Source organism: Pantherophis guttatus, chromosome 17, assembly GCF_059756535.1.
Source record: "Pantherophis guttatus breed Tessera chromosome 17, ASM5975653v1, whole genome shotgun sequence".
NCBI lineage: Eukaryota > Metazoa > Chordata > Lepidosauria > Squamata > Colubridae > Pantherophis > Pantherophis guttatus.
In genome coordinates this window covers 16,884,970-16,898,845 of record NC_142079.1, presented here as the reverse complement: position 1 = coordinate 16,898,845, position 13,876 = coordinate 16,884,970, and the positions used below count along the sequence as shown (strand labels likewise).

At 47.6% G+C, this 13,876-nt stretch overlaps 1 protein-coding gene across 9 annotated transcripts in view; it reads left to right on the top strand.

Moving 5' to 3' along the window:
- GGT5 (gamma-glutamyltransferase 5) overlaps positions 1 to 13,876 on the top strand; it is a 112,400-nt gene that overhangs the window by 21,331 nt on the left and 77,193 nt on the right. For 4 of the 9 annotated variants that reach the window (XM_034438569.3, XM_034438566.3, XM_087880630.1 and 1 more), the window contains exon 1: positions 8,906 to 9,330. The exons of 3 other annotated variants lie outside the window; for them this stretch is intronic. In XM_034438569.3, the coding sequence (XP_034294460.1) occupies positions 9,161 to 9,330 (170 nt within the window). In that variant the 5' untranslated portion in view covers positions 8,906 to 9,160. Of the gene's footprint in view, positions 1 to 8,905; positions 9,331 to 13,876 lie in introns of those variants that run through there. 2 more of the 9 variants (XM_087880633.1, XM_087880632.1) reach the window with 1 other exon arrangement.

Here is a 13,876-nt window from a genome sequence, read left to right as displayed (position 1 = left end):
AGGAAAAAAGGGGGAGGGGGGCAGATTGTAAGCAACTCACTCTTGAGAGGCATAACAGCTTTAATTTTACCAGACCTTTGGTCTCTCTAATTTCAGGTGTCTGAAATTCAGATGAGAAAAAAAACTGACAAAACTCCTCATATTTGCTGATCACAGGCCATTCTTATGTAGCTCTAAAATCAACAGTCATGCCACACAGAGGTAGAGTAGGTTGGAGGTGGGTTTTTCTGCCAGCTGGTGTGATACAAAGCCTTCTTGAAAGCCAGATTGTAACACTGGCAGAAGAAGGTTTTCAGAGTCATCATTCATACTGATGTCCAGCATGTGACTTACAGCTGATACTTTAGACTGATAAGTATATGGTTTGGGGGGTCAGCTTTCTTTCACCTTTGTTGAGGTGAGACAATTGACGTGAGAAATAAATTGAAATATTATTACACTTCTCCCCAACTTTAGGAACGCGTGTGGCGAAGTCAATGAACGAAAAAACCAAAGCCAGAATTCCAGGCTGCCTTTCCTGACTGATGTTGTGTCCTCATTCCCGGGTCCCCTGGGGGAGAGACCACATCCAAATCTAACATGCCAATGGCTTATTCATCCCTGACAACGCCCTGTCGTGTTCTTCCTAAACTGCTGCGCAGGAATTGAACCGAGGTGCTTCTGCCATGAATGAGATGCACTCATGCATCAGAAAAGTGCTGATCTTTTGGAGGGGGTTGCAGTGACCAACTGTTTGCATGCCCTCCTCCTAGCCTCTCTACTTTGGAATGGCATTTCCACTGGGGGTTTGGATGCAGGAAGCTCTGCAGAAGGAAGCAGAATGGATCTTCTCCTCCTGCTTGGGAGGGATTGATCTTTTGTCACTGGCAGCCACAGAATGTTTCTCAATGGGATGCCCTGAGGTCATTGGCAAGCTTGAATTGGTGTGCGACTTTCCAAAACTGATGGCTCCTACAGGAACCTGGAAGGGAGGAAGGAGCAGTGACTCATGTTCTGATCAGGAAGAGATGATCATGAGGATCTGCTGATCCATCAGTCTTTCTTCTGCTTCCTGCCAGAATAGTCTTGCCTGGTATAATTAAAACTTTCTGACATGATACAGGTTCTCCTGCTTGAGCAGGAGGTTGGACTAGATCTCCAAGATTCCTTCCAACTCTTTATTCTGTTGTTGTTTTTTCTCATCCAAGACAAGGAAGGAGCTTCCTTACTTCATAAATCTGGGAGTTCTGGGGTTAAAAAGACATCACCTTTGCTATGGTGACATCTTCTTTAGTCTTTAGTCTTTAAAAGTCATCAAGTTTGCTGAACATTTCAAAAGGTTTTTGATGCAGCTCCGCAGCCCCACATGGTCACATGCTAATGTGAAGAAACCTTTCTCTGCTCTCCGAGGTGATGAATCAGCAGGGTTCTTGAGAGTCAGCGAAGGTGGCCTTCTCAAGGCTGCGCAGCTTATCTTTCCCAGCAGGCTTCTTATGGCTTCTTATCTCCCACTCTGTCTCTAAGGAGTTTCCTCAGCTGCAGGTTGAGAAACTCTTTTCAGTGCTGAATTTGCTGCTTTCTTGCAGCAGGAGCAAGCAAAGGCATCTTGCCAAGGGAAAGGTTTCAGAGGGAAATTCTGAAAGCCCCTTTTGTGGAAATATTAAAAAAGAAAGTGGCATCCACAATTGGTGCACCGGGATGGTAAATTGGCGGAAGGTAATCAGAATAACAGAATAACCAAATTGAAAGAGACCTGGGAGGTCTTCTAATCCAACTTCCTGCACAAGTAGGAGACCCTCTACCATTCTAGACAAATGGCTGTCCAATCTCTGCTTAAAAACCTCCAATGATGGAAGACCCACAACTTCTGGAGGCAAGCAGTTCCACTGATCAATTGTTTCAGGAAATTTCTCTTTAGTTCTAGGTTTAGTTCCAGGCAGAAGAAGATTGTCATGGCTTCAAAATCTAAGGGACTGGTTTGGATAAAATTCAGCAGCACTTTTTTGTGTGGCTGTTGATAAAAATAGGATTGCCAACATGATTGCCAACATCCAATGACGGATATGGCACAAGAAGAAAAAGAAGTTCTAGGTTGCTTCTCTCCTTGATTAGTTTCCATTTATTGCTTCTCGTCCTGCCTCCAGGTGCTTTGGAGAATAGCATGACTCCCTCTTCTTTGATGCAGCCCCTCAGATAGTGGAAGACTGCTATCATGTCTCCCCTAGTCCTTCTTTTCATTAAACTAGAGTTATCTGCAATTGTTCTTCATATGTTTTAGCCTCCAGTCCCCTAATCCAGTCTTTTGGTGGGGGATCTGCTGGGAAGAGTTTCATAATGAGAGAAATTGATATTCTGCAGAGGACAACACAAAACCTGAGAGAGGGTGGGAAGATGGGTTGCTTGTTTCTCCAGTGCCACCACCGCCACGTGGCCTATTAGCCAAATTGGCTTAGGTGGCAAAGCATCCTTGCTCGAGAAGTTGTCCTGTGCAATGCGGGAGGACGTCATACTGAAATCATTTGGCAGCTGGTTCTCTGCTCTGCCTGGTCATCTGTGTCGGAGCAAAGTTGGAGGAGCTACCACAACCTTTTTGGTTTCTCTGATTTCTCTTGCTAACATCCTGTAACAATATTTGTCTGTTCCTCAGAAATTGCCATTAATCTGTATAAGACTGTTATGACTGAGCGGTAAATAAACAGGAATTGGCCACAGTATCTACTGCTTGTTCAGCAGAACTGAAAAGTCAACTTTTAAGGATTCTATAATCAAATCCAAAGAATGTGAATGGAATGATCTCAAAACTAATTTCCAAATTTGCAGCCAATGGGGGACAGCCTGATTTCTGGTGGAAACACTTTGGTTTAGTGTAGCCTCATTGGAGCAACCAGTCTAAGAGTGAATTGGCCTCCTCCAAGGAAGGGGCAGGGCCAGATTTAGATTGAAAGGGGCCCTAGGCTATTCCACTTATGAGGCCCTTTCACCAGTGGTGGGATTCAATTTTTTAACAACAGGTTCTGTGGGCGTGGCTTAGTTGGAGGTGTGGCTTGGCAATCATGTGACTGGGTGGGCGTGGCTAGCTGGTCACGTGACTGTGTAGGCGTGGGTAGCTTGTCATGTGACTGGGTGGGCGTGGCTATGTGCATAAGACTTTTTTCAGAGGGCTGAAAAAAGTCATTTCTGACTGGGCCTCCCACTTTTGACCGGTCCTCACACTTATGACCATCTTCACATTTATGCCCGTGCAGCTTTCTTAACAACCATGTCACTCATTTCACAACTGCTTTTCTTCACCATGGTGACAAGATAGGGCAAAAATGTAAAATGTGAGGACAGTCGTAAGTTCGAGGACTGGTCAAAAGTGCGAGGACCAGTCAAAAATAATTTTTTCAGCCCTCTAAGTAGTCCATATGCACAAAAGGACTACCCAGAGGGCTGAAAAAAGTCATTTCTGACTGGGCCTCGCACTTTTGACCGGTCCTCACACTTATGACCATCCTCACATTTATGCCCGTGCAGCTTTCTTAACAACCATGTCACTCATTTCACAACTGCTTTTCTTCACCATGGTGACAAGATAGGGCAAAAATGTAAAATGTGAGGACAGTCATAAGTTCGAGGACTGATCAAAAGTGCGAGGACCAGTCAGAAATAACTTTTTCAGCCCTCTGAGTAGTCCATATGCATAAAAGGATACAGCAATAGAGAGGGATGAAGGAAGGGAAGGGAAATTAGAGTAGGAGAGAGAGGGAGGAAGAGAGGAGGAGAAGGAGAAAGGAAGAGGAAGTAGGGAGGAGAAGAAGAGGGGGAGGAAGAGAAAGTAAGAAGGAAAGAAAAGAGAGGTGGTAGGTTTGAGGAGAAAGATTGCTGTACAATAAAAAAGATGAAAGGGAAGAAAGCCAACCCCAAACAAATATAAAGATATTAAGATAAAGAATGAATTGTTAAACTTTAAAGAATAAAAGAGAACAAATATGAATAAATAACAATAATTAGAAACACACATACAAACATACAATGTATTTTCTTTGAACAGAGTATTTGGCCGGTTCACAAATTTAAACAGTGTTTAGTCATTTCAATTAAATTTACAATTTCTATATTTCCTTTTTGCCATATTTATTCATCATCTATTTTTGTAAAAAACCAATATTACCCTTCATCCTCATCTCTAATCTTAATCAAATTCAATTTTTCCCTTCTATTCTATATTATACCCCTTCCCATTGTCATCTATTTTTATATCCATCCTCACATTGGTTAATTATGTAATATTACAGTTGTTTAATATGAATTCAACATTTTAATATAAATCAGTTATATAACTACCTTTTTTGTATATTAATCAATATGAACATGAATATTCCAATTATTTCCATGCAATCCAATTTCTTACAAATCAATTAATTATATTTACCAATAATAATAAACCAAATAATTTCCCCCATATATTCCTCCAAACCACAACTTAACCATTTCTGCTTTCAACACAATATACAATTAATAGTATCTCAATTATTACAATTCCCTAGTTAAATAGAGCTTTTTTTCTTTTGTGTTTTAAAATCTCCTTTTTCCCTAAATTTCCCATTGTTGGCACCTACCTTTTTTGGTGAGGAAAAAGAAAAGAAATCTGCCTGCCTAATTTTCCAACCTTGCAGCAACAGCAAAGCAGTTTCACTTTCGTTTCTTTGCAAGGAAGCAGAAGAGCCCTGAGCAAATCAGCTGAAAGCCGGGAGGCCAATTAGCCTCTGCTGAAGCTCCGCGGGCCAATAAAATTACAAAAAAAAAACACCGAACCCTTTGTTAAATTGCTGGCTCCCCCACCCCTCGCCCACCACTATTGATTGGCAATAAATAGTGGTGCGGAGGGGCGGGGCAAGCCAGCAATTTAGCAAAGGGTTCGGCTGCACCACTGGCTCTAGGGCGGCCCTTTGAAGCCCCGCGGCAAGAATTTAAACCGTTTTTTTTTCCTCTAGCCATCGGAGGCAGCAATAGATGGGGAGTGGGCGGGGTAGATCCAACAGAGCAGAGAGTGAGGGTGAGTGAAGGCTGGAAGCTGCTCTCCTGCGTCTGGAGCCGGTGGGGAATCACGTGGCAGCCCACGTGGATCCCAGGCAGCGGAACTCAGGCTAGGGAAGGGGTGGGCAATTGTGGCTCTTTTACAACCTATGGCCTTCAACTCCCAGAATTCCTCAGACAGCCAAGCTGTCTCAGGAATTCTGGAAGTTGAAGTCCACAGGTTGTAAAAGAGCCACAATTGCCCACCCCTGCTACGGTAGGCTGGCGCCTCGCGGGTGGGAGGCGAGGGGCGGGCGAGCCAGCAATTTAACAAAGGGCTCTGCCGAACCCCCTAGAACCCCCAGAATCCCACCACTGTGTAGGCCCCTCTTGATCTTGAGGCCCTAGGCTGAAGCCTAGTTAGCCTATAGGAAAATCCGGCCCTGGGAAGGGGTGAAGAGGATGGTCAGCCTTTGGTTGCCTTGAGGGTTTTTGTGCCCCTTCTCACCTGGATGCTTCTTCCTCTCTTTTGCTTCTTCCTCATATTAAAGTTCCACGAAATCAGGAATCAAGGCCCAGCCCAGTGGAGGAGAGTTTGCTCTCTGCCGTCTTTCTCCTTTACAACTGTGGGAATCTCGTTTGTTTATTGATGCAACTTATGTGCTGCCCATCTTGCCAGAGGCAACTCCAGGTGGTTTACTGACATTCAGTTAAAGTGCACCATAAAATATTAAAACAATAAATAAGGATAATAAGTTTAAAAATCTATTAAAATAAAACTAAGCAGGATGAAGAGGGAGAGAGCACATAGCTTGTTCAGATTTACCTTTTTTGCTCCCCCCCCAACTTGCCAAGGCCAACTCGCTGTGGGACAAGAGTTACACCTAATATCAAAGAAATGAATCTCACCAGGCTCAAAGTTGACTCAGCCTTCCATCCTTTCTAAGGTAGGTAAATTGAGGACCCAGTTTGTGGGGGCAATAAGCTGACTTTGTATAAAATATACAAAAGGATGAAGGCTATTGCTTAACGCATCGTAAGCTGCCCTGAGTCTCCGGAGACGGGCGGCATATAAATCAAATTTTTAAAAAAATGGTGGAAGGGAATCATTAAAGAAAGAATGCAAAAAGAGGGATAGAATGAAATGTGAATGACAAAAATTGAAATAATTTTTATTTATTTTAAATAATGGAATAGAATTGTTGGCCATGGCCAACCTGCAGCGAGTTGGCCATGGGGAGTTGGCTGTGCCATTCCTCCTGCTGCTTCCCCTCCCAGAAACTCTCTGTAGACCAAGGAACCCCTCAGGGCACTGAAATCCCTCCATTCAGTTGGCAAGGGGGCTTCACCAGAGAAAGCCTCCAGATAGGAAGACGATGGGCAACCAGATCTCTAACTTGTCCTGTGATCCAATGGAAGAGAAGCAATCACAGCTGCCACTTCAGAGACAGAGACCCTGACCCCACCCCCCATTCCCTGGCCTGATCTCCAGGCTGATGCAGAAGACCACAAAATAGGTTTTTCCATCTTGACTGATGGAACACTGACTTCTAGTAATTACAATTTCACCCATGTCCTTATAAGCTTGTGGGGGGAGGTTAATGATCAGCCCTGGAAACTTTCCAGGTGTTGCATTCAAATTGAGCAGCCTGTCATATGCTGGATGTCTTAAGGTAATGTGGTGTTGGCGCAGGGGCAGGAAAATACACTTTTGAATTGAGCTTCCACTATGGAAGCTCACTGTCTGATTTCAGACCAATCTATTCTGCAGGACTGTTGTTGGGGGGCAGGGGGGGGGGAGATGCAGATGGGGAGCCATTCTTTGCCTTGTGCCATTAAAGGACATGCAGAATAGGAAGCTAATAAAGACATAAATCTTTGCCTTCTTTTGGCACTTCATCTGTTCTTTCTTTTTGCAAAGGAAGATTGTGCTGAATGGAGAGTCCTTCCTGTCTAATTTTTAGAACTGGCACTCTTGGGCATCCTTGTGTAGATTCCCTCTCTTTCCCACGTAGGAGATTTGCCCGTCCAAAGGATCAGTCCAAGATGAAAACTCTCCTCTTCTCAGTCTGTGCTCCCCCTGAAATGGTCCCCAGTGAATTCTCCCCTCAGAGGTCTGATTGGCACCAGTCAGTTCCGGCCATACTTCCCTTCTATCTCCAGCTGACCAGCTGCATCGTTCTTCCAGACAGTTCAGACCAATCTCATCCCCTGCTTAAAATGTTATTGTTTAGCCCCTAGCAAGTCCTGTCACACTCTCTGTCCTTCCTCTCTGTTCTCTCTTCTGTATGATTGGGAGGGAAAGGCGGTCTCTGCCCTGGAACTCCTGCTTTTGAGGCAGCTCCTGCTTTCGGTCAAGGGTACGACTGGTGTCCCTCTCCCCACAAGAGTCCTGCTGCTGGAAGGACTCTTCCCACGGTGCCCCCTGGCCCTCAGAGTCTTTTATTCTGGGGACAGCCAGCCAGAATACGGGAATGGAATGGGACAATATGCCACAGCCAACTCGCCATGGGACAACTCACGGTGGGACAATTGAACTATTTTATTTAATTATTTAAAATTAATAAAAAAATATTTTAATTTTTGCCATACATGTTTCATTCTCTGTCCCTCCTTTTGCATCCTTTCTGTAATGATTCTATTCCACTATTTCTTTGATATTAGTGTAACTCTTTTCCCGCAATGAGTTGTTCTGAGGCGAGTTGGCCGTGGTGAGTTGTCATAGACCCTCTCGGAAGGCCTGTTCCTGCCTATGCTGGTTACTATCTATTTATCCATCAAATCTGTATCTCACCACAATTGCAAGTGGATTCTGGGCAACTAATGCACGGCAATAGTGAGCACTCAGAATGAACCGTAGAAAGTTTATCAACTGTACAAACTGTGTGCAATGCAACTTAAAAACTGGCATTGACATCCAAACAGCTTCTGGAAAAACTCCATTTTCAGATGCTTCTGGACGTGGACAAGGTGGGGCCCATCGATCCTCCCTCCCATGGGACCCCCTCACAGGCAAGCAACGACTCTGGGCTCCCCTCACCACAACCTCCCCAAAATGGGGCCAGCGAGGCTGACTCAGCTGGAAAGACGGGGTCATCCAATATGTGCCTGTGCCTCACAGTCCCAGAGAGAGGGAAGGAGGGTCTGCAGCTGTCCTCAGCAGGCCCTTCAGAAGAAGTGCTGCCGTGGAGGGCAGGAGACTATAATAGATGTGGCTGGGGGCAGTGTGGCCCCTAAATTGGTGGATATGGGGGGGCTGCAGGCAAAGGGGGGCAGAAGTGGCAGCCTAAGGCTTGTGGCAAAGCTGGCATGATGGGATCAAGGAGATCAAGGAGGCAAGGCCACGTTTGAGAAGAATGGAGGCAGCCAGGGTGGCATTGTGGGGAAAGCGATGGCAAATTCACCTCCCCTTTGCTTCCCTGGACTTGGGGGGTGGGTGGATGGGCAGGCAGGTCTGGTATCTCACCGGACACTTTTGGTGAGTTAGCAACCAGCCCAGCCAAACTGCAAGAGCCCCCAGGCCTCCCCCACCCCACCGACGCTCCGAGCTGACCTGCTACCAGGCAGCAAAGCACCACAAGCTCCAAACTTGTACCATGGAGGTGCCAGGAAGAGACCCCCACTTGCACCCTAGCACAGCTGAATAGCTGATAATGACCCAACCCTACTTGCCTCAGTTGGGGGCTTTTAACAATTTATTGTGTCCCCTGAAGTCTTCGTTGACTTTTAGCAACACCCAAGAGAGGTTTTCTCCAAGAGGTCCGGTCCCCAACTTGGTCCTGGGGGTCTTCCAGAGAAGAGGGTCGCCGACCAGGACTGAGTCAGGGTTAGGCTGAGCCCGTTTTTCCTTCCCAAGCAGGGAATTCGCTGCTGGCATATTTTTTTCCCTACTTTCAAGAAACTCCAACATCTTTTGGTTTTGGTTCCCGGGAAGGGAGGCAGTTCGCCAAGCGTGCGCGGAGCCGTCGAAGTCCGGGCTTGGAAGTAACCTAGAGGGCTGCAGCCCCAACCTCAGCGCGGGTTCCGCCGGCCGCCGGCAGGGAGGGCCCGGGGCGCGCTTCGAGGGGGCGGAGCGGGTGCGCAGGCCTGCCTGTCCCACCTCCCCGCCCAGCCCCCGAAGGGCAGCCCGGTCCGGGAGCCGCTCCGAAGAGCGCCTGGTCGGGGGACGCAGCAGAGCGGCGGGATGCGGCAGTCGAGGCGGCTGGGCTGCTGCGCGGGGCTGCTGGTGGCGGCCGTCTTGGCGGGGGCCGCGGGGCTGCTGCTGCTCTTCCGCGACCGCCCCAGCTGCGACCCTCCCCGCTATTGGCATGCGGCTGTGGCCGCGGACACCCGCAGATGCTCGGAGGTCGGCAGGTAGGCGGGAAGGCAGCCAAACAGGGGCGGCCTGGACGCGCCGTCAGGGACCGCGAACGAGGCGGCTGGGGAGGGGGTATGAACCGCGGCGCTCCCTGCCCGCTTCCCGCCGCCGCGAAGGGGGCGCTGCTCTGGCGGCGCTGCTGCGGACGGGGGGGGGGGGGAGAAAACCGACGGGCTTTTTTCAGCGCTGCTCGAGCGCTTCGCGAGCCCAGAGTCGAGCAGGGAAGGAGGCGGGTTGCTCCATCTGCCGCCCGGCCGGCCGTTTGCCCTGGCTCGTCTAAGCTCCGCTCCCAAGCAGGCAAGAGGCGCCCGGGGAGCTCGTCGCTGCTTCAGAGCTCCTCGCTTTTTTTTTTTTAATTTGATTTATATGCCGCCCTTCTCCGGACACTCAGGGCGGCTTACAATGTGCTCAGCAATAGCCTTCATCCTTTTTGTATATTTATACAAAGTCAGCTTATTGCCCCCACAACTGGGTCCTCAATTTACCTACCTGAGAAAGGATGGAAGGCTGAGTCAACCTTGAGCCTTGGCGAGATTCGTAGTATCGAGATTACTGCAATTCGCAGTAATTGCAGGCAGCTGCTCTTAATAACCAGCTTAATAACAGGGTGCCTTAGACCACTGTACTACCAAGGCTTTTGATCCAGGAAAATTCCCCGGGATCCCCGGGGCTCCCAGAGCTCCCCCCCACCCCACCCCACCCCTTTGTAAGGCAGCTCTTGGGATCCGGTCGCGTTTTAATCATCAGGTCGGTTTTCATTGTACATGCGGAGGTTCAGTGCTTGAAATTCCATCCCAGAGTTCTAAAAGAGTTGGCAGATGTAATCTCAGAACCACTATACCACATCTTCCAAAAATCCTGGAGCACCAGGGAACTACCAGAGGACTGGAAAAGAGTTGATGAGGTTCCCATCTTTAAAAGAGGGGGTAAAAAACAGACCCAGGAAACTACAGACCAATCAGCCTAACATCAATACCCCGGAAGATACTGGAAAAGATAATAAAAAAAACAGATCTGCCAACACCTAGAAATGAGTGAAGTAATAACTAGCAGTCAGCACGGGTTTGTTAAAAACAGATCATGCCGAACCAATCTTATCTCATTCTTCAACATAGTGACTAAATTAGTATACCAGCGAAATACTGGGTACATAATGTACTTAGACTTCAGCAAGGCATTCAACAATGTAGACCACAACCTACTTCTTGATAAACTAAAAAAACTGGGATAGATAACATCACCATCAGATGGATTTGTAACTGCCTGACAAACTGTACTCAATGAGTAGAACTTAATGGTACTACATCTACATGGAGGGAAGTAAACAGTGGGGTACCACAAGGTTCTGTCCTAGGCCCAGTACTCTTCAATATCTTCATAAATGATTTAGATGAGGGAATAGAAGGAGAACTTACCAAATTTGTGAATGATACTAAACTGGCAGGAATAGCTAACATCAAGATAGGCTCAAAATCCAGATGGATCTTGACAGCCTGGAACACTGGGCCCTATCTAACAAAATGAAATTCACTTAGGCAAGAAAAAACAAAAGTACACACCCAGATGGGTGAAACCAGGTCTCCAGCTCCCTTCCAGACGTATGGAGTGAGTGGCGGAATAGTCCTGACGTTATGTTCCATATCTGTTCCATATTTGGAACAGAATGTTGTGCTAATAAATGAATGGGTTTTCATAAAGAACTTGGCTGAAATGCGATTTATTTTGAGATGACTTCGAACCTTGACAGATAGCCAGCAATCCTTTCCAAGCCAAACTGGCTGACTTCCAGATCTCCAGCTCCCTTCCAGACGTATGGAGTGAGTGGCGGAATAGTCCTGACGTTATGGCAGAAAGCAATGAGTTTTGGAACAGAATGTCGTGCTAATAAATGAATGGGTTTTCATAAAGAACTTGGCTGAAATGCGATTTATTTTGAGACGACTTCGAACCTTGACACCAGGCTTAATAGCAGTAACTGTGAGAGGAATCTTGGAGTCTTAGTGGACAACCAGTTAAATATAAGCAAATAGTGTGTGGCAGCAGCCAAAAAAGCCAATGCAATCCTAAATTGCATTAACAGAGGGATCCAATCAAGATCAAGTGAGGTACTAATACCACTCTATAAAGCCTTACTAAGACCACACCTAGAATACTGCATACAGTTTTGGTCACCACACTATAAGAAAGAGTGCAGAGAAGAGCAAAAAAGATTATTAGGGGACTGAAGACTAAAACATACAATGAACAGTTACAGGAACTAGGCATGGCTAGTTAGAGAAGAGAAGGACCAGCAATCTTTCAATATTTGAAGGGTTGCCACAGAGAGGAAGGGGTCAAGCTATTTTCCAAAGTACCTGAAGGCCAGACAAGGAATAATGGATGGAAATTGATCAAGGCATGAGCAGAGGGGTTGGACTAGATGACCTCCAAGGTCCCTTCCAACTCTGTTACTGTTACTCCGAGATTCAACCTAGAAATAAGGAGAAATTTTCTGACAATGAGAGCAATCAATCAATGGAACAGAAGTTGCCTTCGGAAGTTGTGGGAGCTTCATCACCAGAAGCTTTCAAGAAGAGACTGGACTGCCATCTGTCAGAAATGGTGTAGGGCCCCCTGCTTGGATGGGGGTTGGACTAGAATTATTTATTTATTTTATTTATTTATTTATTAAATTTTTATACCGCCCCCTCTCCCGAAGGACTCGGGGCGGTGAACAGCCAGAATTAATAACACACAATACAAATATTAAAATACATTAAAACAAAATTAAATTATCTTTGGCTTCTCCAATTTTAAAACCCCTTACCCATAAAATTCACCCAATTAAAAATTTTAACCCAGCCCGGCTTGCTGAAATAAAAAAGTCTTCAGGGCCCGGCGGAAGGTACGGAGGTCCGGGATTAGTCGTATCCCTGGGGGTAGCTCATTCCAGAGGGCGGGTGCCCCCACAGAGAAGGCTCTTCCCTGGGGGGTCGCCAGCCGACATTGCCTGACAGACGGCACCCCGAGGAGACCCTCTCTGTGGGAGCGTGTTGGCCGGTGGGAGGTTATCGGAGGCAGAAGGTGGTCTCGTAAATAACCGGGTCCTAAGCCATGGAGCGCTTTGAAGATGAGAACCAACACCTTGAAGCGCACTCGGAAGACCACTGGAAGCCAATGCAGCTCGCGCAGGAGAGGTGTCACGTGGGAGCGCCATGTCGCCCCCATAAGTACCCGCGCGGCTGCATTCTGCACCAGTTGGAGCCTCCGAGTGCTCCTCAAGGGGAGCCCCATGTAGAGAGCGTTGCAGTAGTCGAGGCGGGAAGTGACGAGGGCATGAGTGACCGTGCATAGGGAGTCCCGATCCAGAAAGGGGCGCAACTGGCGTATCAGGCGAACCTGATAGAAAGCCCCCCTGGCCACGGCCGTCATATGCTCTTCTAAAGACAGCCGTGCGTCCAGGAGGACACCCAAGTTACGCGCCCTCTCCATGGGGGCCAATGTCTCGCCCCCAATAGTCAGCGATGGCACCAGCTGACTATATCGGGACGCCGGCAGCCACAGCCACTCAGTCTTGGAGGGATTGAGTCGGAGCCTGTTCCTCCCCATCCAGACCCGCACGGCCTCCAGGCACTGGGACATCACTTCAAGGGCATCGTTGGGGTGGTCTGGGGTAGAGATGTACAGCTGGGTGTCATCAGCGTACAGATGGCACTGCACCCCAAAACCACGGATGATCTCGCCCAGCGGCTTCACATAAATGTTGAACAGGAGAGGCGAGAGGACCGACCCTTGTGGCACCCCACAAACCAAGTGCCTTGAGGTCGACCTCTGCCCTCCAGCCAACACAGACTGCGACCGGTCGGAGAGATAGGAGGAGAACCACCGTAAGACAGTGCCTCCCACTCCCAACCCCTCCAACCGGCGCAGCATGATACCATGGTCGATGGTATCAAAAGCCGCTGAGAGGTCTAATAGGACCAGAACAGAGGAGCAACCTCTGTCCCGAGCCCTCCAGAGATCATCAACCAACGCGACCAATGCCGTTTCCGTGCTGTACCTGGGCCTGAAGCCGGACTGGAATGGATCTAGATAGATGGTTTCATCCAGGTACTGCGGGAGCTGTCGCGCAACCACACTCTCAACAACCTTCGCCAAGAAGCGAAGGTTGGAAACTGGACGATAGTTTGCTAAAACAGCTGGGTCCAGAGAGGGCTTCTTGAGGAGGGGCCTCACCACCACCTCTTTCAAGGCGGGAGGCAAGAACCCCTCACTCAAAGAAGCATTTATAATCCTCTGGAGCCAGCCTCGGCTTTTTTGGCTGCTGCCACACACTGCTGGCTCATATTTAAGTGACTATCCACTAGGACTCCAAGATCCCTCTTACTGCTATTAAGCCAAGTTTCACCTAATCTGTATCTGTGCATTTGGTTTTTCTTTCCCAAGTATAAAACGTTACTTTTTTTCAATTAAATTTCATTTTGTCTATCTTCTGGGGTGTTGGTTATTCCTGCCAAATTTGATGAATTTCCCGGCTATTCCCTCAACTAAGTCATTTATGAA